The sequence below is a fragment of the Raphanus sativus genome, chromosome 6 (assembly GCF_000801105.2).
Source record: "Raphanus sativus cultivar WK10039 chromosome 6, ASM80110v3, whole genome shotgun sequence".
Taxonomy (NCBI): domain Eukaryota; kingdom Viridiplantae; phylum Streptophyta; class Magnoliopsida; order Brassicales; family Brassicaceae; genus Raphanus; species Raphanus sativus.
In genome coordinates this window covers 45,820,769-45,848,241 of record NC_079516.1, presented here as the reverse complement: position 1 = coordinate 45,848,241, position 27,473 = coordinate 45,820,769, and the positions used below count along the sequence as shown (strand labels likewise).

The 27,473-nt window shown below is 31.7% G+C and overlaps 5 protein-coding genes across 6 annotated transcripts; all 5 read right to left on the bottom strand.

Moving 5' to 3' along the window:
- Window positions 1-7,929: 7,929 nt before the first annotated feature.
- Window positions 7,930-9,435, bottom strand: LOC108809798 (superoxide dismutase [Cu-Zn] 2, chloroplastic). Its single transcript, XM_018581941.2, is given in 7 exon segments — window positions 7,930-8,165; window positions 8,370-8,408; window positions 8,538-8,645; window positions 8,735-8,870; window positions 8,961-9,022; window positions 9,124-9,227; window positions 9,229-9,435. Coding segments are annotated over 7 exon segments (627 nt in total). The 5' UTR covers window positions 9,381-9,435; the 3' UTR covers window positions 7,930-8,139.
- Window positions 9,436-12,504: 3,069 nt separating this feature from the next.
- On the bottom strand, window positions 12,505-14,001 carry LOC130495853 (agamous-like MADS-box protein AGL3). Its single transcript, XM_056987405.1, has 4 exons — window positions 13,900-14,001; window positions 13,150-13,205; window positions 12,966-13,065; window positions 12,505-12,627 (listed from the first exon to the last, which is right to left on the bottom strand). Exons 1-4 carry the CDS (start codon window positions 13,999-14,001, stop codon window positions 12,505-12,507), a joined length of 381 nt encoding a protein of 126 aa, XP_056843385.1.
- An 852-nt stretch (window positions 14,002-14,853) lies between these two features.
- LOC108808644 (transcription factor FER-LIKE IRON DEFICIENCY-INDUCED TRANSCRIPTION FACTOR) lies at window positions 14,854-16,810 on the bottom strand. 2 transcript variants are annotated; one of them, XM_056988000.1, is made up of 4 exons: window positions 16,292-16,810; window positions 16,013-16,213; window positions 15,186-15,362; window positions 14,854-15,096 (listed from the first exon to the last, which is right to left on the bottom strand). In XM_056988000.1, exons 1-4 carry the CDS (start codon window positions 16,760-16,762, stop codon window positions 14,995-14,997), a joined length of 951 nt encoding a protein of 316 aa, XP_056843980.1. In that variant the 5' UTR covers window positions 16,763-16,810; the 3' UTR covers window positions 14,854-14,994. The 2 variants fall into 2 exon arrangements, with proteins under 2 accessions (XP_056843980.1, XP_018436258.2); XM_018580756.2 differs by having other exon boundaries at window positions 14,854-15,362.
- Window positions 16,811-20,580: 3,770 nt separating this feature from the next.
- On the bottom strand, window positions 20,581-22,922 carry LOC108813846 (protein SOSEKI 3). Its single transcript, XM_018586519.2, has 5 exons — window positions 22,364-22,922; window positions 22,222-22,291; window positions 21,148-22,134; window positions 20,788-21,072; window positions 20,581-20,667 (listed from the first exon to the last, which is right to left on the bottom strand). The coding sequence occupies exons 1-5, from the start codon at window positions 22,557-22,559 to the stop codon at window positions 20,610-20,612; spliced, it is 1,596 nt and encodes a 531-aa protein (XP_018442021.2). The 5' UTR covers window positions 22,560-22,922; the 3' UTR covers window positions 20,581-20,609.
- Window positions 22,923-26,107: 3,185 nt separating this feature from the next.
- On the bottom strand, window positions 26,108-27,154 carry LOC108809036 (uncharacterized). The gene is made up of 2 exons (XM_018581159.2): window positions 27,000-27,154; window positions 26,108-26,884 (listed from the first exon to the last, which is right to left on the bottom strand). Exons 1-2 carry the CDS (start codon window positions 27,057-27,059, stop codon window positions 26,294-26,296), a joined length of 651 nt encoding a protein of 216 aa, XP_018436661.2. The 5' UTR covers window positions 27,060-27,154; the 3' UTR covers window positions 26,108-26,293.
- Window positions 27,155-27,473: the final 319 nt, after the last annotated feature.

Genomic DNA, 27,473 nt, shown 5'->3' with positions numbered 1-27,473 from the left:
TTTTGATGTAAAATATTTTGGATCACATAATATATAATTTTTAGAATATATCAGATAATGATGAGAATCAAATTAATGAAATTCATTTTAAATTTGTGAGCAATTTTATATTAACAAATCTAATCTAATTATTTATTAAGGGTAATGAAGATTTTAAATGCTTTAAATTTTACCGTGAGAAAAGGAAAATCGTTTTGAAAATAGTAATATAAACTACTTGTTTTTCAGTTATTTAAAATTAATATTTTTTTGGATCACATAATATATAACTTTTTAGATAATAATGAGAATCAAATTAATGAAATTCATTTTTTAGATTTTGGATAAATCTTACTATTATTAATTTTAATCAGTTACTAATCAAATAATTTTTTTATTTTTTATTTTTAGCTTAATTATATATTTTAAGTCACTTAATATTCTCTTTTCAATTATTTAAAACTAAGAATTTTATTTGATTAATATTTGGTTATATACTTTATGTTTTCAACTTTACATTTTTTAAAAATTTCAGATAACAACACAACATTAATATATGAATTATATTTATATTTAAAAATATTTTTAGATTTTGGATAAATCTTACTATTATTAATTTTAATCAATTATTAATCAAAAATAATAATTTTCGTTTTTATTTTTAGCTTAATTATATATTTTAAGTCACTTAATATTCTCTTTTCAATTATATAAATTAAGAATTTTATTTTATTAATATTTAGTTATATACTTTATGTTTTCAACTTTATATTTATGTTTTCAACTTTATATTCAAAGAAATTCAGATAACAACACAACATACATATAAGAATTATGTTTATATTTTAAAATATTTTTAGATTTTGGATAAATCTTACTATTATTAATTTTAATCAATTATTAATCAAATAAATTAATTTTCGTTTTTATTTTTAGCTTAATTATATATTTTTAGTCACTTAATATTATCTTTTTCAATTAAATAAAATTAATAATATCATTAAATTATATTTAGTTATATACTTTATGTTTTCAACTTTATTTTAAAAAAATTCAGATAACAACATACATATAGGAATTATATTTATATTTTAAAATATTTTTAGATTTTGGATAAATCTTACTATTACTAAATTTAATCAATTATATAATCAAATAAAGTAATTTTCATTTTTATTTTTACCTTAATTATATATTTTATTCATTAAGGGTAATATCGATATTAACCACTCTAACTTTTAACGTGAGAGCTCCGTCGCGAAAAATTACTTCGCAAATAATAGTATAGATTGAACTTTGTCTAAGACATCAATCCTTGAGATGATCAGCCCATTTTCTAGACCGAATAAATGGGTCAGATAATTGACTCAATATGATATTATGTTAAGTGTTAAGTTTTCGAGTTAAAAACAATTGATGATAAATAAAATCGTTCTAGTCTCTTCTATATTACTTAAATCTTTTTATATTTTTAATATGAGATCATATCTCTAACATAATACATATGTATACATATATAATTATAGTTCTGCCATTCTTAAATATATTATATACGGGTGCCAGTGTACAGTTCAAAATAACCTTTTTTGAACAACCAGTTCAAAATATCTAAAAACAAATATTTCATTTCTTTAATTCATGCACATGATCAAAAATATAAAACTAAATCAAGTAAATTATTTTGTATCAATTAAAAATATTTCATATCAAATACCAAATGATCTTTGTAAAGTTTATTATATGCATCGTAAGAAGTTCTTCTGAAATCAAGAAATCATGTTTTTTTTCTTTTCTATCACTTTACGTAGATGTTTGGAATTACCATTGTCTAGTAGATGTCTTTTTTAATGCCAAGAAAAGTTATGAAACAGTTAAATATGACGTAAGCAGGTTCAGTGTGGAAGTTAGTACAACAAAAAATGTACGTTAGCAAAGAGTGAGAGAGAGAGAGAGAGAGAGAGAGAGAGAGAGAGAGAGAGAGATTCTTAGCGTAAGAAGACAAAGGAGAAGAAAGTGTGAGGCACGCAAGGGTCAAGATGCACCGCCGCATCTTTAGTTGTATCTTCCACCAATTACACAACTCATTCCAACCAATATTCTAAAATAAAGGTCTAACAAATATATATTAGTATTGAAGTATCAATTTAACGTTTAACTAATACTCTTTCTCAGCCACAATGAAATATATTTAGACGATTTAGAGGACTTAATGATTGAGCATATATGTTTTACGTTGTAAAAGTTTAGTTAAATTGAACGATGTAGAAGACCAAATTTACGTTTTCATACATACAACTGTTTATCTGAGCACTGATACTAAACATTAGCCAACTCCATTTTTGTTATTTCAAAATTAGTTTATCTAATTATAATTGGTGGGTGTGAATGAGCCTGGCATACATGTGACATCGCTTCCAAGTTAGGATTTACCAAAAGATCTTGTTTCTACAAAACCGGATCCAACCCACTCTTTAGCTTGCTATACTTCACTTGCAGGTTGTTGTTTTCCTCTCAACTCCCAGTTACAATTTCTTTTTTCTAGCTAGTTTATAGCTCTTACAAAGTCTTCTCAATATAAAATCATTTATTACTAGAACATAATGAAAATTAAAACTTAATAAAAGATAAAGCCATCTAAGATACAATCGCTTGATTTGTAAGAATTATACAACTTTCAAGCTAAGTTTTTACTAGGATGTAATAGGCCTGATCAAAGAATAAATAAAGATCCGGCGTAACTCATATAGTATTGTAAGCTTCAAAAAAAAAGCTCATATAAGTATTGTATATCTAAATGGTGAACTCTAGAGAGACTACTAAATTGAACTATGTTAAATCAATCTAAGTCCCAGAATCGTTACACAATTTAATGATTTCAGTTATATCTGTTGATTCGATCCATTCAGTGCATTTTTGTTTACTTATAACAACCATAAGTTCAAAGTTTAGTATTGACTTCTACTTGAAAAAAGATGAGTGAAAAATCTACACACGAACAAACATATACATGCATGTTTGCCCAAGGAAAGAGGTGGAAAGTTCTTGAAAATATATCTTTTGAAATGTAAATAAGGTGAGAAAATGAGTGGCATACCAAACAGTAGAGGGTGTTTTATATTAAGAGGAAGAAGAGAGAGTGGTGGTGGGGTTTGAAGACATTATTTATAGAAAGAAGTTTTTGTCCAAAAGGAGTGGATAGACATAACACACCACCTCACCACACTTCAACACTACAACTACAACTCACTCTTACTTCTTACTCACTCCACTTCACCACACACTTCCTTATAAGTAGCTGTTTCATATATGTATTTCGGTTTTATTTATACCATTGCCCACTATTCATTTTAAATTGAAAAAAATCTTCAAACTATAATCTGTATCATATTTTTCTTTTGTTTTTGTTCTGCAAACTAATCAGTCTCTGGTTAGTTATGACTTTTTATTGAAACTTATGACTTTTTGGTAAATATTCTTCAATTTTGTGAGATTATATTTTTTACTGTTTACAGTAAGAGATAAGAAAGGTGAGATTTGATAAAAAGTCGTGTTTCATAGTAGAAAACCTCCACTGCAGTAGCGTTATTTATATTAATACTTACAAATTCAAACGAAAATTGTTTTAAAGACGAGAGAAATTTAATATTTGATTGAGAGTATGAATATTGTTCATACCAGTTCAAAAAGATCTATTAAATGTTTTTATTTGTGCATAGTTAAATTATCTACCACTACTACAAGGATAAGCTTCTAGATGATATCATCTTAGTCTTTTCCGATAAGCTTCTAGATGATAGTCTTTTCCAAATACTTTCAAGACAGTCTTTTACAGTATAACTGAAACAGTAAAATAGTTAATTTGCCATTAATCAATTTGTATACTCGTTGAAAGATAGAAAACATATCATAATCAGAACCTAATCCAGTGTGCATTATATGTATATATGCATTATTCAGGTAGCTGTCGAAATTTGCTAGAACTATCAACTATGTCTATCCTACTAAAGTTTTTATTGGTTGCCAGTAAGCTAACCCATTTATAAATACTTTAGTATAAAGAGTTGTAAGGTTTGGTTATGAAATTTTGATCTACAGTTTAATGAACAAAGCGAATATTGTCAAGAAACAAAAACAAAGTTTAATAATAAAACAAAAAATAGAGCAATGCCAGCTAAACCAAAATCAGCCTGTTGTTTTGCTGCATCTTCTTCCTCACAAAAACGAATAGTAACAGATATAGTTAAATATTGGGTGGTGATTTTTTGGTAGAACCAAAAACAAAATAAATTAAGAAAATAGCACTTAAAAGTAAATTAAGCGAATACCCATCTTTTTACTGTTCTGTAACATAATAGACAAAAATTACCTTTATTTTCTCTTTCATCTCATCATTTTGTATATGTTATTCTATGTATATAGCTTATATCTTTCTGGAATTTTCAAAATTGAACACTATTCAGTGTTGTTAAATTTGTAATCTAATATGGCTTTTTATTTACACCTAGCCAGAAATCTCGTTTTATATTATTAGTTAGCCGAGTCTTGTTAAACTGAAATATTTTTATATATACTTTGTGTTCTTGTAATTTTAATGTATCTTAAAAATAGATTTAACTTCTATTAATGAAATGTTTTTCTTTATTTGTGTTGGACTGGTGAACCATATTAAAATTTTCTGTCACCGCATTTTTTTTTGTGATCAAACGTGTCATCGCATTATCTTTTCTCATTGTTATAACATTTAATTATTTTGATTCGTTAAGTAGTTTTGAGTAATCTTAAATTCCTTTTAAAAGTTTAAATAGATAAAGAAATATATACGGTTTAAATTTTGTTTTTGAACTTGGTTTAAAGTTTGAAGAAATATGTTAATTTACAGAATATTTTCTAACCATTTTTATGATTATGGACTTGATTTCAGTTTTTGTAGTTATTGAATCTAAATTTTCCGAAATAATTTCTAACGTGATTTGCTTGGATTGAGTTATTTTTGAAGATATAGTTTACTCCTTCATGGTTGTACCTTCCGTATTCCAGATTTGTGACAAGAGCGCGAAAATAGTGTTCAATTTTGAAAATTCCAGAAAGATAAATGAATAGATGTGAGCCATATATAGGCCTCGATTGGTACAGCAGATGAAGAAGCAGTAGCAGTATGCTGTAGAAACAATATGCTGTAGAAGATGTATGCTTTCATTAAAACTTTTAATAAAATGATTGGTAAAGCAGTAGCAGTATACAATTTTAATTTTTTTTATAAAAGTTAGTATATAATATATTTATTTAAAAATAATATATATTAAATTATAATATATATATATATATATTTAATTATAATATATATATTTATTTATTTATTTATAATATATATATATATATAATATTTGTTATTAAAAATAATGAATCTTAATTAATAACATAAATGAAATTAAATTTTAAATGTGAAATATTATTATTTTTAAAAATAAATGTAATTTTTTAAAAAATATAAATTTATTTTTGGTTATAAAATAATTCTGAATATTATTAAATAAAATAAATAAAATATAAATTTATTTTTGGATATATATTAATATATAAAATAGACATAATTAATTTATTTTATTTACTAATTTCAAAAATTATGTTTATATCGAAAATTTTGTTTAAAAAATAAAATTTACAATTAAAATATCTATTTAAAAAATATATTTCGCATTTAAAATATAATATAGTTTATATAATTATATTATATTTTAAATGTGAAATACTATTTAAAAAAAATATATTTATATTGTAAATTTATTTTAGAAATGAAACTTCATTTTCTGGATATAAAATTTATTTTATAATATTATTAAATCAAATAAGTGAACTAATTATATTTATTTCATAAATATATAAATTGTAAATGTAAATGCTCTTCCAAAAGCTTCATATGAGAGCATTTGCTAGAGAGCATTTGGAGAGCATTAGCATTTAGTAAATGCTTTTCTAAATGCTTTTGTAACAAATGTTGATTGGATAATGTAGAGAATAATGCTAATGCTAATGCTCTACCAATCAAGGCCATAGAAGTCACATTGTTTGTGTCAGAAACATCAACTTCTCTTTATCATTCTCTTTCAGAAAAAAACATAGGATTATAACAAATTAGTGGTAGAATCCAATAATTGTGTTATTGGTAAGTCTCGAACAAAGTCTAATTTGTAATTTCCATAGATGAGTTCGGATGAAATTATCTTAAAGCATGTCGAAAGAAAGATTTATATTCACAAGTTGACCGACCATTTTGAGAAAGCAAAAGTATCACTAATATAATAGGAAGTGTTCGTATATCTATATATTAAAGTAGTTGAAGTAACAGACAGACGGTTCGGGAGACGCATACAACAAATTGGAATAACCAAGTGGGTAAGCTGAACTTTTTCTTTTTCAGTTTTACTACACTACATGTGATCGTAAATATATGTATATGAGACTGTGTCGTTTCATGTAACTTAGTAGTTAGTATACATACATGTGTACATGATAGTATAAATACAGTAGGATGTACATTCATAAACTTCAATGAAAATATTTCCATACATTATTCTGTTTCCAGTTTCTAATAAAATCAGTGATTCACCATTTGATCTTCTTCAAATTGATGTTTGGGGTATATATTTTGTTTCTACAACTGAAGGTTTTTGATATTTCTTGAATATTGTAGACGATCACAGTCATGCAGCTTGTGTTTACTTGACGAAATTAAAATCTGATGTCTTGTATGTGTTTCCGACTTTTCTGATTATGATTAAAAATCAGTTTGAGACTAGTGTCGATAATGCTCGTGAACTTTCATTTGCAGAGTTGTTTAAAGCTAAAGGTATTATTTCATTTCATTCGTGCCCTGAAACCTTGAATGTAATTCTGTTTTCAAAAGAATACACTATCACATTTTAAATGTGGCTCGTGCTTTAATGTTTCAATCCTCTATACCACCTAACTTCTAGAAGGATTTTATATTCATTGTTGGTTCCTTATCAACAGATTACCATCCCCATTCCCCAGTCATCCAAAATAAAACTCCTTATCAAATCCTTACCTCTAAAATCCCCAAATATAACCAACTAAAGACCTTCAGATGTCTGTGCTATAAAAGTACCTCTTCTAAATCTCGCACCAAGTTCAATCCACGAGCAAAGGCATATGTTTTTATTGGTTATCGAGCTGGATTTAAAGGTTATAAGTACTACAATATCTGGAAACTAATAACATCTCTATTTCAAGGCATGTTATTTTCCATGAATCAGTATTTCTTTTTGTTGCTTCTTCTATTTCCAATGCACCTAAGGATTTCTCTCCTAGTCCTGATACCTTGATGAGTGCTTACATTCTATAACACGATCTTTTGATGATACAGTGCACTTAGTGCCATCATCGTCTTATGTTTCATATTAAATATCCTTTTAACATTTTTTCTTGTTACAAAAAATATCGTTTTAGGACTATAATGCAACTTTCAACTTAATATTAATTACAAAAACATTGATTTAATAAATAATGTCATTTATCTTAAATGTTATTGGTTGAATATGTGTAATTAATAATAATTTAAATATATTTTAATTATTGTGAAAAATATCAAAATGACATTTTCTTTTTTCCACTCTCTTATCTTTCCCTCTATTTCTGAGATTTTCCTTTTTCCACTCTCTTATCTTTCTACTCCCACGATTTGAAAAAAAGAAGAAGATAGGAGTTATGAAGTTTTGCAGTCAGATGTGTATCACTCGATTTGGTATCTCTTAATTTGATTCTTTCTTTACTGGATAACATGTCCAAACTTAGATGGAGGTTTTCAAAATTGTTTGTTTGGCTTATTTTTAGTTATGCTTATCACCAATTTCTTTTATACTATATGTTAAAGTCACTTCACCTCATTACCTAAAAAAACAAAATCAAAGCATGAATCGTTAATTGACTTGATAAAAAAAGAGACGTTATACCAAAACAATGTTTCTAAAAACGATGGAAAGCAGATTTGGTCCATGAGTAGTTTTACAAAGGTACAAATCCAAAGAGAGTTTTTTTTTTGATGCTATGAATATAAACATCAAAAGTTTAATCAGCCAAACATTATTTGACAAGAAACAAGACACAATACAGTAGACAGAGAGTACTTTACTTATTCCAGACTTAGAGCGGCGTCAAACCAACCACATCTGCGTTAGAACCCACGTAGCTCGTGAGATTACCAAACACACAAATTCCAAATTCGCATTCAAACTATTATATATAAGCAAAGCTTTCTTTCTTAAAAAAAGAAACTGAAAATTTTTCTTTTGAAAAAAGTATTCTTATAGACATATGTAAACGTTTGAAACAATAGCAGGCTAAGTCATAGGGATCAAAAAAACTAATCATACCGCCTGCGTTACCACTGGTCAGACTAAGCTCATGCCCACCTATTATTTTGGCAAACAAAAATTAAGAAGAAGTAATCAGATCACAACTTTGATAAGAACCATCTTTTTCAGTAGCAAGAATAGTAAGATGGAGAATGGGGAAGTAAAATTAGGGATAAGAGTGTTTACCCTTTCCAAGATCATCCTGAAGCTCGTGAACCACAAAGGCTCTTCCGACAACAGATTTAGGACCAGTCAGAGGAATCTGATTGTCCACAAGTGTTGTTTCTGCCACGCCTGTTGTGTTGTTACAATTCAAAAAAAAAAAAACTGTACTTAGCCTGAAACAGTTTTCGAAGATTGATTAAAAGCTTGAATGGAGATACCGTCGGCATTGGCAATGATGTTTCCCATGTCACCCGCATGACGGATCTCGTCTTGAGGAGCTCCGTGTGTCATGTTGTTAGGGGTGAAATGTGGTCCTGTTGAGATGCATCCATTTGTTGTATCACCAAACTCATGCTGTTTTTTTTTTAAAAAGAAAGAAAAAAAACACAGTAAGTAAGTAACTCTTAAAAGAATCGAAAGTAGATAAAAAGGAAGAGTTAATACGAGGTGAAAGCCATGAGGCCCTGGAGTGAGACCAGTGATACGAACATTCACTGTTGTAGGACCTGCTTGCTTTCACATCATCAAAACCAATGTTTCATTAAGTAAGAAGGAAACAGAGAAATGGTGGAGGAAGAAGGGGGGGGGGGGGGGGGGGGGGGGAGACCTGTGTCTTCTTGAGTGAGAGTAACAACTCCTTCTACGTCGGAGTTACCCCTGAGCACTGCAACGGCTTTCTTCGCGGCGGAAACCACTGTTAGCCATCCATTTCTTCGAGGCTGAGAAGGAAACCGGCTGGGGACGGTGGAGGTTGAGAGAGACGCCGCGGAAAGAGGAACGGAGTGGTGGGTTGGGGTTGGATAACGGAGAAATGAGAAGGCGATGACAAGGAGATGAGAAGGAGAGGATGGTGTGAGCAGCCATTGGCTCCTGCTGCTTTTGTGGGGTTTGGAACCAAGTGTGTGATGAGGTAAATGTGAGGAGGTTTTTCTATTTTGTGTACCAAATATATCCGGTTTAAAAATTGGATAAAGTCCTAATATTTCGTGGCAAAACCCAAAGTCTTATAATTTCAAAAGATAACCAAATGTATTATTTTATTTTTTTTCACTTTAAAAACGTTTTAAAATAATTCCAAATAGAATTAAAATTTACTTCAATTTTGTTTCATTTTATAGAGATGGAAATGGAAAAAAATTACATAACTAGTCCATCGTTGGAATAAACATATTCCGTTCTCTATTTTTTTAAACTAAATAATTATGCTATTACAAAATTAAGATAAATATATTTGTAAATTTGTTTTTCTCTATAAATTTACATAATTGTTTTTATGATTCGGAAATCAGACTTTTTAATGTAAAAATATTGATTAACGTTTAATCAAATCACTAGACAAAAGAGGTTTCCGTATTTTTTTTTTTGGAAGTTAAAAATATAATAATGTTAGAGTAGATTTTATTATAAAAAAGATCATTTGGAATAGAAAATAAAGCATGATTAGAAATGTTCTAAACCAAACTAACATATATATTTATCTTTCTAGAGCTCTCCATGTTAACATGTACTCTCTCAAAACACACATTTGACGATTTGTGTAAGACTGTAAAATGTTACCAATTTTTTTTGGGCTTAAATCTTGGACATTAAGTTTAAAGTTGGCCCAAATAAGATTTCATAGCAAAGCACTATGTTGTATAATGAACTAGGGTCGGCCCGCCCTGCGGGCGGGAAGTTATATTAAAAATTATTTTTATATGATTTTTTATTGATTTATGAAGCATTTAAATTATTATAAAAAGATATTATAAAATCACTTTATATATAATTTCAGTAAATTGATCCTCAAAATTGTTGCAGTTATGTAAACTACATGATAGATGATTTGTCTTCTACTTTTTTATAAAATACGTATAATTTATTCTCTCACTATAAGATCACTGCAAAAACAATAAAAATAATTGTTAGACAAAATGAATAACATTTCGATCAGATGAAAAATTGAACTAAAATATTTATTAAAAACACAAAATACTACACTATATCATTGTACTATTTACTTAATGTTTAAAATAATTTTGATGTGAAATTTATTTGGAAATACTTATAAATAGATGACATTTGTTTATGTTCCATGATATATAATTAACTATTAGATTAACATTTATTAATTATATTATTTATTAATTTATATTTTTAGAAATATTTTACTATTTTATCATCATCCTCCTTATCTTCCAAAAATAATTTTTTTATTTAGTGGAAATGCATTTTTTTCGCCATCGTCTGTTGTTGACATTTTTTTCTTATAATTAAGTTATTTGAGATGAGTCTAAGATACGGCTTTGTTTTGAATATGAGAATAAACTGTTGGTGTGTTTTTCACCGCTTTCGAAAATCTTGTTTTTCCTAATGTTTTTTTCTCGAAGCTTGACTCATTTTTGAACAAAACTTACCTTCACCCCCTAAGGTGAATCTCTACATTCACCCACCAATAGGAATTAGTTAATTGAGATTTGATATCTCTTAAAAAAGAAAACCAAATAATAAGAATTTAATGAAATAAAATTATGTTTTTAGATAAATAAAAAATAGTAGCAATTATAAAAATATTTTTTTAGTATTGATAAATCCGTCAAAAATACTAAACCCTAAACTCTAAATTCTAAATACTAAACCCTAAATTCTAAATACTAAACCCTAAACCCTTAGGGAAAGCCTGAACCCTTGGGCAAATCCTATACCCTAAATCGTTAATCTTAAACCCTAAACCCTTAATCATAAACCATAATATTAAACCCTAAATTCTAAACACGAAACCCTAAACCCTAAACCCTAAACTCTTTGACAAATATTAAATCATATACTCTTAATCCTAAACTATAAACCATTTTGGAATTTAGGATTTAAGGTTTAGTATTAGAAGTTATGATTTAGGGTTTAGGAATTAAGATTTAGTTTATGATTTAAGGTTTGGTTTAAATTTAAGGGTTTAGGGTATAGGATTTGCCCAAGGGTTCAGGCTTTCCCTAAGGGTTTAGGGTTTAGTATTTAGAACTTAGGGTTTAGGGTTTATAATTTAGGGTTTAGAGTTTAGTATTTTCTGACGGATTTATCAATATTAAAAAGAATGTATTTTTTTGATGATTACTACTATTTTTTATTTATCTAAAAACATAATTTTATTTCATTAAATCATTATTACTTGGTTTTCTTTTTTAAGAGATATCAAATCTCAATTAACTAATTCTTATTGGTGGGTGAATGTAGAGATTCACCTTAGGGGGTGAACCTAAGTTTTGTTCCTCATTTTTAATTGCTTTATCTCACTTATGATTTTTAGAGTTTTGTTTTATTATATTCAACCTATTAGTGAGTCAATTTTTGCATTTTTTGGGTTTTGTATCTCATTTTTGGATTTTTATTTTGTTATGCTTATTTCTAGATTTGGAAGGTCAATGATCAATATTGTTATTTACAGGTTCTTTTACTCCATCCTCTGATTATATCACTTATTTAAAATGATTATATTTGTTTTCTCAACAAATTATATTTGTTTGTTGATTTTCTTATTTGCTTAGTTGAACTCTATTTTGGTTGGCTCTATAGAGAGTATTAAGTTATGTTGTTGGTTGTAATGATAAGGCCGATCCTTGCTATTTTAAGAATTTTGTGAATTTTACTATCTTCTTCCATATCCTACAAAAGATAGGATGTTTTGGTTGGCTCCATACGAATGCTGTTTTTTATTTTCATTGTTTCCGAGTCTCCGATTTCGTACGTATTTTTGTGGCGCAGTTTAATTTAGCCTCTAATGTTGCGTCTGTATATTTTTTTGTCAACGGTATAAGTATTGTTTTTCAACTGCATATGCATATCTTTTTAAGTACGGCTGATTTTTGTGAGTAATTTATATCCTCTTCAAACGTTAGGGATTCTTCAATCGTGTTAACTATATGCAAGGTCAATTCACAGGGTCTTCATACCTCCTATACAATACTACATTGCCTTGTAAAGGCCTGAAGTAACCTGCTTATTGACTCAAAATTTACTTGATAAGAACTCTTGCCCTGTTGTTGCTATTGTTGATGATGTTGGATTGTTGGGAACGTTCTACAGAAGAAGAAGCTCCCAATATTGATTGATTATGGGCTCCATCACGTTCTTCCAACTGAGATAGATAAAGAGAAAAAGACAACAATATTGTGAAAGATCTCAAATGATACAATTTCTTGGGCTATAAGATTTTGATGGCACAACCTTTCACTCAAGATCTATGGTGGTTTCCAATAACATTTCCTCCTGTAAATTAATCAATATGAGAGTGTTGTATTGAGATAATGGAACACTGTGAAAGTTTATGTAACTTTGTTTTGAGTTCAGAATGTTGATCAAGCATTGACCGGGACTGGCACTTAGACAACAATTCCAAGATTTGGTACTGTTCTAAATTCTCTTTAGACTAAAAGAATCAAATATAAGCTTATGGTTTCTTGAGATTATGTATACCTTTGTGGATCTTATCTGTCTTAGTGATGTATCTACTTGATGTTGTAGCTGCTCAAGCTCATCCACTCCCATCCCGGCTATCTCTTCACCTAGCAAATGCCTAAAGTCAGAAGAGTTATAAGTTATCCAGAGACATGGAGTAAGCATTCACTTTTCAAGATGTGTAATGAATAACGCTATGTACCGTTGTGAATGTTGTAAGATCTCTACTCTTGATTTGAGCTTCAAGTAGTCCTCGTACTTCTCCAGTCACATAAGAATCGTGAACGATGCCAATATCTGGAGATCAAATAACATCAATCAAGACCACTTCGTCTGAAATAAAATAAAAAGCATAAACAATATCAAACTTATGTGTATTGTTTCCTTGTTTTGTTCATAGCGAAACTTATTTAAGCAGATCCGACCAGAAGATATATAAAAATGCTCCATCTTACTCACTTGCCTCGTGTCTCTATATATATCTCGACTTCTCCGTTGCTCTTCATCTCAATATCTCTGTCATACTCTGTTGCTCTCCATCTCGTTCTCTCGGTTTCTTACTCCAGCGCTATCCCTGTCGATTTCCAGATGTGAGAGACGATTGGTTCAGAAATAATAAGCCAACAAAAACAATCAAACCAGAAGGCTCTGTAAATCAGAATTATAAGGGAGAGGAAAGTTTGATTTGAATCATCACTTGATGTTTATAAAATGAATAAAGAAGAAGACTGGAAAGAGCGTGACGTTCAAACTGTTTGATTGATGCAATTAAAAAAAAAAGAAACAACTTGGAATTTGCTGAGACGGAGACGAAGAGATGCGAAAGGGGAAAAATTGGTGTGAAGGAGACAAAAGAACGAACCTATTTGCACGAAGAAATCAACTTAAACCAGTCCTTCATTCCATTTATCGTACAAAAACAAATAAAAAAATCCAGCTCTTATAAACTCACATCCGAGAGCCTATCACCTCCCATGTGAGAGCTTAACCTGCAGCAATCGACTTTGCTATCTCTCTCTTCACATTCTCCGTAACTTGTTCCATGGCTATCCATCTTGATATGCCCGTCGCCTGGTCATTAAGCCCTCCTCCCGCTTGCTCCGCCGCTTGCTATGAACCCTCCCGCTCGGAGAAAAAAACCCTGGAATTAGCCATAACACAGATCTATTAGTATGAAATCAAAGAGATACTAAAGATAAGATGAGATTAAGGAGAGAAGCACTTACACATATTTATAATAAGAATTCACCGCCTTTCAGATCGAAGAAGCATTGAAGACGACGCAGTGGGGTAGTGAATCAATGAGATTAATCACCAAGCCTTTACTCAAACCGTTTCGACTGGTGAAGAAAGGCAAACGGCATCAGATCACCGCCCGGGGAAGAGGACCTTGGTTTCTTCTCCGCCGTATTAGGGTTGGCGACAACATCACTCAATCGGGCCGACAAAACACCGAACTCCACAGCCCAACGCTCAACTCACAAAACAAAGCCCACAAAGGTAACCTTTAATGAAACGCGGCGTTAGCAACTCATCTGACGTGTCACGCCTGTAGAGCTCCTATTTATGACGTGGCATCCTAGCTGGAGGCCCCAGGAAGGATGAAAAGGTTCTTTTATATATAAAGATTCATGATTCTACGTACATTAGAAATATGAAAAAAATTTAAGTAATATATAAGGGATAAGTTTTCATGTTCATTTCATATTCTGATACTATTTTAAATTCAAGCTTTTTACGAACTTCCAACTTAATACCAATCAGTGATAAACAGAATAGTACATATCAACTTTGGAAGTACTTCTCAACCTTAATGTGACATATATAATGCGTTTTAAAGCCCAAAGATATAGAAGCTGATTCTCTTGTCAAATTAACTTCGGTTGCTTGTGAATTATTTGATGGTTATTTATTCAATAGAGAATCACTTACATCAGCTTCAAAATAAAAATTAGATAGCTGGAAAGTTATGAAACATACAGAAAGGAAGACAATCAATGAGATGGACAACCGGGTTTTAATCAGATTGGAACATAGCGTTACAGAATCAAGTGAATGGCTTGATGAATTCAAAACCTTGGTTTAGAAGTGATCCAGTAATCCACAGCTTCAGGTTAGGCAAGTTTAAGCTCTGTTCAAAACATGTCCCCTGTTTTCAGCAAACAAGCAAACTCGGTACTTACTAAACATAAACTTAAAGAAACCACAAAAAAGGTAGAAAGGAACAAGTTGGTTTACATCTAATGTATATGTTAAGAGGTATGTCTCAGGAGAAGGGGAGCTTAGGTTGGAGTTCTGCACTTGGAAACTTGTAAGTGACTCCAAGGACTTGTATAGTGATGCAGCAACACCTTCTCCTTTATTACACACCAATCTTACGTAAAACTCTTTCTCCTCTACTTGAATAACATCCATCTAATAACACACCAAAAAAAACTTTAAAAATTAAGTCGATATAAAACTAGGGAAAATCTGCCAATAAAAATTTGAACATAAGCCGCGAAATAGAACACGTTACTAATATACCGGCGGAAGTCACTTGTAGTTGGTAGGCCTCGACGTTTTACCCGAAATACAATTTACATACCTAAATAATAATTATATTACTTTTTGAAATATCAAATATTTATAAATGTAATTTATAATTCAAATATAATATTGTTTTTTATGTCAAAGAAAATATAATATTATTTAGAAAATTGAATTATCCAAAAAATGAAATTATTCAATTAATTTATTTAAACTATCTAAACATATCTGAATTATATGGAACAATTCGAATTACCTAATATTTTTTAGTTAAATTGCCTAAACTTATCTAAAAACTCGAACCAAAACCTAATCGGACTCAACTTTTTTAACAGAAAAAATCAAATTGAAGCCGAACTAAATTTCATTAATACTCGAACAGTTCTTATCTGTATATACCATAAAGAACTAACCCCCCCCCCCCCCCAAAAAAAAAAAAACGAATCACTTGGATTGCAATATTTAATTTTGTTATTGCTATATGCCACTTTCGTAAACAAGGTTTTGAATGTTATCAAGAAGATTGGGTTCAATACCTGAATGATTTTCTTGGAAACCGGTGGATTAATACTGCGGAAAGTTTGACTCTTCTGAGCAACTGATGCAGGTTCTTGGTACCCTCCAGTGGAAGTCAAAGAAGCTTCAAGGCCAGCAATATCAGCTTTGAGTGTCTTGGCTTGTGATTGCAGTCCTTGAACGTACGCCACTGCATCTCCCACAATGGATGCTTTATCCATCTAATGCCACAAATTCAAGAAATACTCCTTATCAGTTTCATAACCCAAAAAAACTGTGTTCAAGTCATTACATTTTACCTTAGTAATGTTTGGAACAAGAGATCTCAATGCGTAGAGCTTATCCTTCATCCGACCTCTCCTTTTTCTCTCGGAGATCAAAGTTCTCGACCGATCCGTCTTCTTCTTACGGCTTCCTTCATTATTCGTGGTGGTGGCAGAAGAATCATCGCCGTCGTTGTAATCGTCTTCGCCTCCTGCTCTTACAACACTCTCACCCTCGAAGCTACGGAACGATTCGGCCACGTTGGAGTCTATATCAGGCAACTCGTCGAACAGGTCATCGACAGGTGTTGGGATGAACTGGCTCTCGTCGATGAAACATGGGCTGTTGTGTAAAGGACCACCAAGATCGAAATCGAGAGGTGGGTTTTCGATGGTTTGATCATCTCCTCTTATGATATTTATGAACTGATCGAAGTTTGGATCGACCAAGAAATTGTGTAGTTCGAGGTCGTTTAGGTTTGTAAGAGCGATGACTCTTCCTTTCATTGTCTTTTTGTGTGGGTTTTGTTTGTATCTTGTCCAGAAGAAAGAAGAGAAGACTCTTAGAAGTTTCTGACAATAAAACAGAAACAAAGTGAGTTTATATATATGTTTTCTAGTGTTTTTTAAATCTGAGTAATCAAAATAAAATGCATTGATGTAGACGCTTATAAAACAATCTGAAATCAATGGGATTATTATCCAAATTTTAGCTCGAATTTTTTTCCCAAAAGAGCAGATGGTAAAATAGTAGATAAAAAAAAAGTTTTCTTTTGTCACTTGTGCTTTATACAAATACCTCCGATTACAGATAAACTGTGTCATTTTAAGTCAGGCATGAATATATAGCATTCATCTTTCTTCGACTAGCTTTAAGCTACAACCTACCATATCTAGCAGAAATACAGATCGAATCCACTTTAAACCAGCTCGCGTAACTGCTCAACATGTTCAAACCGGCTCGTGCAACTGCTCAACATGTTTGTGCCATGGACACATTAAAAATGGATTGTTTTTGATTTGTTGTGTTTTTATCCAATGAGTAGATCAATCCAAATCAACCCATCCATCTGAACCGATCAATCCATCATCTTTTTCTTTTCTTGTCAACGTTCATCTTTTGTTTTTTTTTTGACTGAAAATTGTTACTTACAAACAGAACTATATTTTTCTTTTGTTCATCTTTTGTTTACAGTTATGAACTGCATATAATACCAATAGAACTATATTTTTCTTTATTTTTAACCTTTAAGTGCCTCTTTGTCAAAAAAAAAAACCTTTAAGTGCGTTACATTTTTACTTTTTGTTGAATAAAAGTAAAACAAGTGATTTTCAAAAATTGATCAAAACCGTACCACATTCTTCACAGTTCACACCTTATACATGTTAGTTTATTTTGTGTTCATTTCGTTGTCTTGATAATGTCATTCATAATGTCATGCATGATGCATGACGATGGATTATATATAATCATTCTAAGTTGATTCCAGTTGATGATTGCTTTTGCCGTATTGCATGACAACTAACTCTTGAAAACGATAAGCAAGCTGAAGTAATTTTGTTTTAAAGATAGAAAAAGGTCAATCACATTGTAGGGGAGTACATAACCCTCATAATCTCACAAACACGAAAGTTGAAAGCAATCATCTGAATAATTGAATTTCCCTTCGTTTTTTGGTGTAAAAGAGGAAAGAATCTAAGCTGGTACTATATAGGCTGATATGCAAAATGTATGAAAATACAAACATAAGTTTTTACTGTTTTTACTGTTTAAGAATTAACATTAGGAAATTAAAATTTCGGCATCGCCAGAAACAGAAAATCGACACGTGTTGACTAGTCTGCACTACTTATGTGGGACCAGAATACCTGTGTATAATTCAAAAAATAATAATAAGTTATACTGTTTAAGAATTGAGATATTAAATAATGAGTTTAAATTATAATAAACAGATTCGTTGACTTAGAATATAGTTTATGATGGTTGATAAGCCTTTTATTTATAGTTTAGTCATTGACTTATATATATAGCTTTATTCATATAATTAGCTTCTAATTCGGCCAACGTCCAATTAAATTTGAAACAAACAGGAAAATATATAAACATATATAGACTGCTCGGGTAGATTTAGGGATCCAAATTTTTAAGAACTGATTCAGTTTCTTATAAATATTTTACGCAGCAAGTGTAGTAGTATTTATTATCTATACACATATATGGATAGGCTCAAGTGTGTGAAAGGAATCAGAAGAAAATTTTATCACCTAATATAATGTCAATAACTTATTTCATATAGTTTACTAACAACAGGAATAAAGTATTCCTACGGATTTTGATATATTAAAATCGATCAGGCCGTATTGAAGGTGCATGTTACTATGTTAGTGTCTACATAATAACAAAATCTACTTGTATTATAAAAGTTTAAATATTTTGGTGGTTAAAATGTTTATCGGAAAATAGTTTTTTTTTGTCAAGATAATGTGTATATTTATAAACTGAACCCGCTGCAACGTCGACAAAATATTAATAACATTTTCATCTTTAACTCATTTATCACAACTTATTTTTATCTTACTTAATGCAGAAGCCTGTTCAATGCATTTTTTATTTCGTTTGCAATAACAAACTCAAATGCATAGAAGAAAGAGACAATATATGAAGTCTTTTTTTTTATAAACTTTATCGGCTGATCCGATCGATCGATCCTGAAAAAAACACATTTAGTGTTACAGAGTGGATTAGCTACCATATTGTTTGACTCGAATTTAAAATACCTTCTGACTAATGTTAAGAATTAAACCAATCATTTATTATGATTCACAAACTAAAACTCAAGTCTAAGTTTAGATTGAGTAAGTAACGATTATTTAGTTTTCGGGAGAATCTAGCCCAAAGGATTGATGTGGTACATACTACAGTATATGAAGTCTTGGTCGCTGAGAAGAATAATTAGTTGTTATAAAAACAATGGAGAACTTACTAAGGTGTATGATATCTCATCACGTCTTGACAAAAAAAAAGTTTTTTTTCTTTTTTTTTTTTTGAAAAAAAAAAAAAAAAAGTTGATCAACTAAAGATTCCTTTTAGGTGTCGGATTTCAAGAGAAATCACATGTTTTCTTTTCCAAAGAGACAAATCAAACGTTTGAGGAACGCTTTACTAGCCAAAAGAACACATGAGTTTTTGAACTTTTGTTTTACCTCGATGAGATATCAAATAGTATTACACAGACATCACAACTACAACCTGAAACATGTTGGTCCCAAACCTATGCAATGTCCCGAACCTCATATTAAGCCGACCATGTCGTTTCTCTATAATCAATAATCCAGCCACAAACTCATTTGGTTCCACATTGTTGATCCTAAAGGATCCAAGACTAATATACACCAATGCAGAGCATGATTAAAACAAAGCACGATTAGATGACGTGTTCATCTATTTCACTAACTATTCTGATAAACATAAACAATTTGAAAATATCTTCTTCTTTTTTTCTGCTAGTTCATGATCAGAAGAAGTGTCATAAGCTACAATGATAGTAAATATTTTATTCGTACTTACATTAGTAGCAGAAATGTTTGCAAAATGGAAAAATCCCAATTATACATTTTCTACCTTCTTCAAATTTTCAGCCTAAAAATGTGATTTACTATTTTCTTACTAATGTTTATATGGAACAAAACCACGTTTGCTATGACCATTCTCTTTTTTTTGAATCATTAGGAGCTTCTAGATCTTAAAGCTTGTATATCTTCTTAGAATGAGATCTACACTTATATTAAATTAGTTTTTGGGAAAAAAGATGCGTTCTAACAAGAAGTGAACTTATGATCCTTTAGACCTGTACTATATCACGTCTATAGAAAAACAAAACAACTTTGCTATATTCACATCTTCAGAAAAAAAAATTGGATAAATGATGAAACAAAAAATTAAAGCGGTGTGTAAGATACTCAGATAACTGTAACTTTCCGGTTACATTTTGAAAACCTAAATGGCATTGGAACTAACTAAAAAACAAACCTAACAATTGACCATACAAATCAGTAACAGTGGTCCATCATCTCATCTCACATCAAAACATTAAATACCCTTTTGCCTCCAGATTTGGTTTCTCTCAAATTTTAGTTACATATCTTTACACTGCCCAATGGCCAAACACTTAAGTGCTCCTCTGATCTTTTGTAGGCTTTTTATGAAACTTTTTCTCATACCACCTTTCCAGATTTACAATCAAAACACAATCAAATGGAGAATGTTCCCGCCACAAAAACAAAACTAAACAAAAAAGGGCCTTCTTCCATTTCATTTGTTTAAAAAAAAAAAAAGATACTTGGATAGAGCTCTTCATGAACTGCTTGGAGGCACTTTAGATTCTATTATAACCCGCGCCCCTGAAGCAAGCCTGTTCAATATACATAGAGATTTCACCAATCAAGTCCAAAAGGAATCAAGAGAACAATGAGATGTTACTATCAACACTTTTGTACAAAAGCCAATCAAGAGAAACGTTTATGTTGTGTACCTTTCCTCGATCTTGATCACCTTCTCTGAATCTTCTTTAGGCTTCAATAAAGATTCGGTTGTTCTTTTACTGCAAACATCAGTCGTCTTAGAGGGACTGGGAATCTTCCTGGTAGTATTTTTTGATGAGTCTCTTGTCTTTACCGAGACAGGAGATCTCATGGACTCGCTACGTGGTTGCTGCTTGCTTACAATAGAAGAAGAAGCCTTTCTAGAGCGTGGAATGTGTTTCGAACAACCCGGCTTCGAGTCTCCATTCTCTGCTACACCCATTTGGTTTGAAGCCCTGAAAAAAAAAACTTAAACTCAAATTACAATCCCAAACAAGCGGCATGCAATCACTAAGACAACTTTCATCTACCTGTCACCATTATAGGATGAAGAACGCTTAAGAGAAGCGTTCCCATCCGCAGCATCTTTCTTCTGTAACTTGGTCTCCACCAAGCTCCCACTGAAATACTCTTTCTCATCAAGCCTCAGGCTCACTAGACTCGGAGTTTCAGACAAACGGTCAACATCTCCCATCATAAACGAGGAGGAAGAGAAGAAAGGTGAAGGGAACTTGGAGTGGCCAAACTTGGGTTTGTAACTAGGCACAAGCCCGAACTTGTTATCCTTGACTGATATCGAACCACATGATATCAACTGCATCAGCATGTTGGAGGCCCTGAGCCTCGGCATTCGAACATCTTCCTGTTCGAGAATCCTAAAACTATTCATCTTACTAACATCAGCTCTTATGAGAGACTCCAACGTATCAGTCTTTGAGGTAAGAGAAGAGGCGCTGTTGGAAACTGGAGGAGGAGAGACAGAGTTTCTTGGTGTCTCTGCACTCTCTATCTCCTCCTTCCCTTCACAAGAAGGCTCTTCGCTTGATTCAGATTCTGATGATGAGAGAGACGCAGCATCATCGGTTGAAACGCCTCTGCTTAAGGTCTCTACAGGTTTGTTGTTGACGGTTTCATCGGTTTGTGTGGACGCATCAGCGAGCCCCTCGCTCTTGTACACCTTGTACTCAGCTAAACACCAAGAAGTCGAGTTCTTGGCGTCTCTGGAATCAGGAGAGGAAACAGAACGGAGAGCCGGAGGAGAAAGCTCATCATCATCTTCCTGAGAATGCTTATTATTAGAGGAAGAGGAATCATCCATGCTTCTAGATGATGATGGTGGTGGCTCCACAACTATCTGCTTCATGTTTTGTGTTGCTGAACTCTCAATTGGGCTAAAGTGATCTGCAGTGGATTCGTCAATGATCTCAGAGCCTTTAAGAACATACTCATTCCCATGAGCAGGTAGAATCAAGTCATCTTCTGATAAATCATGCCACACAAAACCATTCCTATAGCTTCTGCAGATAGTAACAAAAAAATCAAGAATACATTGAAATCTGAATCTGAACACTCTTTCTTGCATTTCAAAAGTTAATTAATAGTACCTTTTACTAGACCAAGAATACATTGAAGCCATGCCTCTGCCTCTAAGAACATTAAGTCTCTCTATAACATCTGCAATCAAAAAGATTCTTCAAGATTCATAAATCTTGAATTGTGCAAAAAGCATTGAGTAACTACTACTACCTCTAAGGTATAAACCGTTGGGAGAAGAAAGCAAGACTTCGATGAAATGAGGATGCTCGAGCTGACGATTCTTGGAGAGGTAATAAACAATTTGGACTTTCTTGATCTTCTGATGATACTTTGGTGATTTCTCTGTCCACACTTTTGCTCTCTCTGGACTCACTCCTTCTCTGTACTTCTTCATCCTCGTCTCCATTTCTTTTTTTAATTTTCTTGCCCAAAATGAAAAAGAAAAAAGCCCTAATTGGGAAACTCCAACATTCTCTGTGACATTTCCTCAATATGTATCAGATCTATCAATTTGGAGGAAGAAAAAGTGGGGGGGGGGGGGGGAGGACAAAGATTCCTTACTGTACTAGCTTAAGCCTTAAGGACGAAGAAGACCAATGAAGATTCGAGGATGAGAGAGCAGAGAGAGAGAGAGAGAGAGAGTGAGAGAGGTGAGATTCTGCAGTGAATGATTTTTTTAATTTTTTTTGCGAAGCTGTGGAGATTAATGGAGAGACAGCGAGACGACAGTAACAGTGAGGGAGAGAGAAGAGAGAAAGAGTTGGACTCTAGTGCCTTTTACCTTATTTTCAGACACAGCATTCTTTTGTTTTGTAATGAAACTCTGAAATCAACAGTGATTCTTATTCGGGCATGTCTTCTTCTTTTCTTTTGTCAACATTCATTCAAAATCCAATTCAACCAAATTTCTCGAATAGTTAAATTTTGCTTCCTTTTTTCTTTTTGAGAAGGTTTTCAAAATTTTGCTTCTGCTTCTTTTTACATTTGAATCTTGCTAAATTTAATTTGGAGTCAGTTACATAATAGAAGAAACAAAATAAACCAAATATAAGAAAATAGCATTTTTTAATGTATACATTTTCCGAGTGGTCTTATCCTAATGGTAAAAAAAATTCTGCTAGAATTTTCATGCTATGATCGATTAATATTGATCATCCGTAAATGGACTATGCGGTGTATAAGTCGAGCCAGAGAAGAGAAGAGAAGAGTAAACCTGAGAAAAGAAATTCATGCAGATCCGACTTAAGGTCATCGCTGATATCGTCGTCCTTAAAACAGAGAGCTTACTTAAAATTTCGGAAGTTTATGCAATCATATGATGTTTACGATGGCAAACTCCCTGCCCTCTTAAGTGACCACATCATATTGTCAGATTTGCAACTCTTAGACCCCAGACAACGAGAATGTAACGCTTCGATTGCTCACGGCTAATGTGGTGTGTTAATTTCTTCAAAATTCGAAATCATTGTTTATTGACCATGCAATCATCACATGATATTTTTCCGTGCTTTGACCTCATTCACATGCTATCGTAATAGGTCACTCATCTTTCTTTCCACTACTTTAGTCCAAGCACGATTAACTCTGGAGTTCTAAACGGATGTGTACCGGAAAAAGTAAACGCACTTAGGTGATATAGATAGTCAAATCAATTATCTTAAACTTTTCTATATATCACAATTCGGAATGTTACAATTCATCCAATTTCAAACCAGAAAAACGACCACGTTCAAAGCAACAATATCATACTAAAAAAACAATATCATACTATATGATTATATTCGAGCATTAACTTGCAATTGTAGAAAAGTTTAAAGCTATATGCTTTCTCTTTCTTCGTTGGAAAGCTGAAATGGAATAAAAACTCGTGCATGAAGATGACTCTTGTTAGGTTTACGTGCATGCTTTATTTCTTTATTATCATAAGCCGAAAATACGGCAACGAAATCAAAACAAATATGCTGTATGTAATAATTGAAGTTCATAGTAATGCGCCGGATTTGTTTTTCTGAGTGTCATATAGTAAAGTGGGTTTGAAATACTCCAAGAAATTCCGTTTGGGCCAACCCAATAATCTTCATCTTATTCATCAAACAACAACTTTCTATTTCTTTTCTTTTATTTTGGATCATTCATCCAACACTTATATCAATTATTATCTGAAAATTTTGAAATAACATTTACATTTCTTCGTATTTTTACATGATCAAAGAGGTTGCTATTTAGTGTTGACAAAAAAAAAAAGATAAAAAGGTTTCTCTTGCTTCTCGTTTATTTTAAAGTTTGTTTTCTTTATCAAATTTTAAAGTTTGTTTCTATCACGCTTTCATCTCTTTTTTTCCTCTGAAAATCTTAAGAGCCCATAAGACAAATGTTTAAAAATCCAACTTTTTCGTTTAAAACTCTATTTAGTGGGCCTGTTGAATACTTCCTTGTAACTTCTCTTAAAACTATATTTGGTTTGAATAATATATTACGCATCAAGATTAAATTATTCACAATACTTAAATGTATTTTTCCGTCTGAAATATCCTTACTATATTTTATAGAACAATTACAGAGATTTTCAAAAGAAAATTTTACATTCTACACAAACTCATAATTACTAAATTTTTACATGTATTATATTGTGAAAATACTTCTATACATTATTTCTCTACAAGAAAACATATTAGTTATAAATGCGGTATTCCTTGTTATTTTGTCATAACATTATCTCACTACAAAAAAACATCTAAGTTATTAACTTTTTCTTTTCTTTTACAATCAACATAAATTTATTTATATATTACGATGAAACTATTTTTTTGAAATTTACTACAATTTTACGAAGAAATTTCTTCGTAGTGTTTACGCATTATAGGCATGTCTTTGTAGTGTCTAACAATCAAATCCCAAAAACATTTATAGTATAGACACTAATTAACAATTTGGTGAACCATTAAACTAGAGAGTTTTCCACGTTCTTAATGTATTAAAATTGTATAATCTGTAAGATTTTCCCAACAATTCAATGTATCTTAGCTTTCAAAAATATTAATATATCTTTTGGAAAAAAAAAATTCAATATATCGTACTAGATCGGAGAAGTTGTTAAATATCATTCGTAATGTTAGGCCCACTAGTAACCACTCGATTGTGCAAGATGACCAAACTTTACACAAACTCATCAACTTCTCCTCATGAAATCATTTCTGAAGAACTTGATTTGTTTGTTAACATGGAATGTTGGAAATTTTATTGTCGTTTATATTCATATAAACAAAAGTACTTTATGTAATCAAGCTAAGTTCTCTTTTTATAAACTCATTATTTGGTTATGCATTTGCTCTTGAATAACCTATGGCTATGTGAATGATTTGCCATGGATGTTAAGACTAGGCTAAAGATATCTTGTATTTGGAAAAAATAAGGTTAGTGGGTGAATTAGTCAAAAAGAATAGTACAAAAAAAGCATAACCAAGAAAATTGGTCCTCACACTTTTTTCTTTAGGCTCCACCGACTCGTACACATGTCTATAGGCAAGAACTAATTGTTATTGGTCGCTGACAAAATTAGTTTTATTTATTTATATCTTCTTAGAAGATACTGATTTAAGATATGTGGGTTCCAAAAATCCAAATCACTATTCACTCATCAACCTCACATCATTTCATCTTAAAGTCTTTCTCACACACTTTTCTGTCTTCGTTTACACACACAAAGGCCAAGGGAATAGTTTTGTTGAAAAGGGGCAGGCCAGTCTCTTTTAGCCTATATCCGTTTTAAGCCCCGGCCGGTTTCAGTATTAGTTCAAAGCTTTAAAAGCCGGACCTAAAATTTTGCATAGGTAGCCAGTCCGAAGCTACACGCTGTTAACTTGCAAACAATATATGGACGATCTTAACATGATCAAAAGGTGGTCTGGATCAGCCCTTGGACCCACCATAACAACCTTACATAAGAGAAAGTAGTTCAAGCTCTAAGGGCCGACCTGTTAAAAACCGGACCGGAACAGTCCATGGATCTAATATTACAACCTCCACATGGGAGAAAACGATTCAAGCTCCAATGCTTTTTGCAGCGGAAAGAAACAAAGAAAAATGAACTCTTTAGAAACATAGTTGATGCTTGAATGAAAAATATGATTACATGAACAATCAAGGAAAGAGAAGTCTTTGGTACTTGGTCTCTCTTTTGGAACTAGAATCGTCGCAGTGAACCCTCTTCCGGTTTAGATTACTCCCACAGCTATTTTGTGACGATGGTGTTGTTGCTTCAGGAATAATCACCGGTGGAATTTCGAATGACTCTAGCTGCGGTGGTGGATAACGCCACTGTGGAAGCTGTCCAGCCAAAAGCAGAGTCTGAAGCAGAGGCCCTGCCTTCAAAACCGCATTTAAAAGCTTCCCTCTCTCCGGTAATGTCCTCTCAGGAAAATCTAACTCAATTTGCATCGGCGGTTCGAAAGATGATGAGACGATGCTTTCCTCACCGTCGGATGAAGGAAACCCACTGATGTGTGGGTCTTGTTCATCTAGAGTTTGGTGTTGAAGGATGAAGTTTTTGTCGAGAAGAAGCTTCTTGTATCTCTCTTGCGCTTCATCTTTCTCTTTAATAGTTTTGTTGAGGAGATCTTTCAGCTGCATTATGTGGTTGTCTTTGGTATTGAGTTCTTCTTGGGCTACCCTTATTGTTTGCTCTAACTCCACTCTTGTGTGGAGAAGCGAATGTCTTAACTCTTCTATTGTCTGCTCACAAAAATAAAACATGAGTTAGGAGAGAACTGAATGTGAAACACTCAAAAATAGAAAAAGAAAGTGAATTAAACTCTTGAAGAAGAATGTAGAATTGTGTTTCATTTACCTTTATACCACACTGGTTTTGGGGAACACAGCTAAGTAGATAATTCTGTTGTCTCTCCATCTTCTTCAATGAATCAGTTCTAGAGTGAGTGAGAAACTTATATGTGCGTTATGATGAGTTTATAGTGTATGTTGTCATAGTTATAAGTTATAACAAAATATAGAATAGATTTGATTTGATTTGATTTGATTTGCACTGGTTTAATTTAATTTAATTTAATTTAACTTAATTTAGTGGGTGTTTTAGACAAGTCACAAGGGCTCGAGACAAAAATGTCTGATCCTTTTTTCCATTAAAGAGAATCTTTATTGACTTTTTCTTCCCTTTTTTTAGTTTTTACAACAAAAACAAAACAGAAAAACGCGTTAACGGTAATAATGATTCTTGATCGCTATTTGACTGGACAGTAAAGTAGTTATAAGTTATAACCCATGGGTTATAACATGGTCTTCTTCGGTCTGGATTGGAGAGAAG

Coding starts and splice junctions, on each gene's coding strand:
- LOC130495853 (XM_056987405.1), bottom strand. CDS start 14,001: ATGGATAGCCATGGAACAAGTTACGGAGAATGTGAAGAGAGAGATAGC. Junction 13,206..13,899: donor GAGGTGATAGGCTCTCGGAT/GTGAGTTTATAA, acceptor TGACTGGAGAAG/TACGAGGACTACTTGAAGCT. Junction 12,628..12,965: donor GACAGATAAGATCCACAAAG/GTATACATAATC, acceptor TATCTATCTCAG/TTGGAAGAACGTGATGGAGC.
- LOC108808644 (XM_018580756.2), bottom strand. CDS start 16,762: ATGAAAGGAAGAGTCATCGCTCTTACAAACCTAAACGACCTCGAACTA. Junction 16,214..16,291: donor TTGTTCCAAACATTACTAAG/GTAAAATGTAAT, acceptor TTGTGGCATTAG/ATGGATAAAGCATCCATTGT. Junction 15,363..16,012: donor TTTCCAAGAAAATCATTCAG/GTATTGAACCCA, acceptor GTGTGTTATTAG/ATGGATGTTATTCAAGTAGA.
- LOC108813846 (XM_018586519.2), bottom strand. CDS start 22,559: ATGGAGACGAGGATGAAGAAGTACAGAGAAGGAGTGAGTCCAGAGAGA. Junction 22,135..22,221: donor TATTCTTGGTCTAGTAAAAG/GTACTATTAATT, acceptor TACTATCTGCAG/AAGCTATAGGAATGGTTTTG. Junction 20,668..20,787: donor GTGATCAAGATCGAGGAAAG/GTACACAACATA, acceptor TATATTGAACAG/GCTTGCTTCAGGGGCGCGGG.
- LOC108809036 (XM_018581159.2), bottom strand. CDS start 27,059: ATGGAGAGACAACAGAATTATCTACTTAGCTGTGTTCCCCAAAACCAG. Junction 26,885..26,999: donor AAAACCAGTGTGGTATAAAG/GTAAATGAAACA, acceptor TTTTGTGAGCAG/ACAATAGAAGAGTTAAGACA.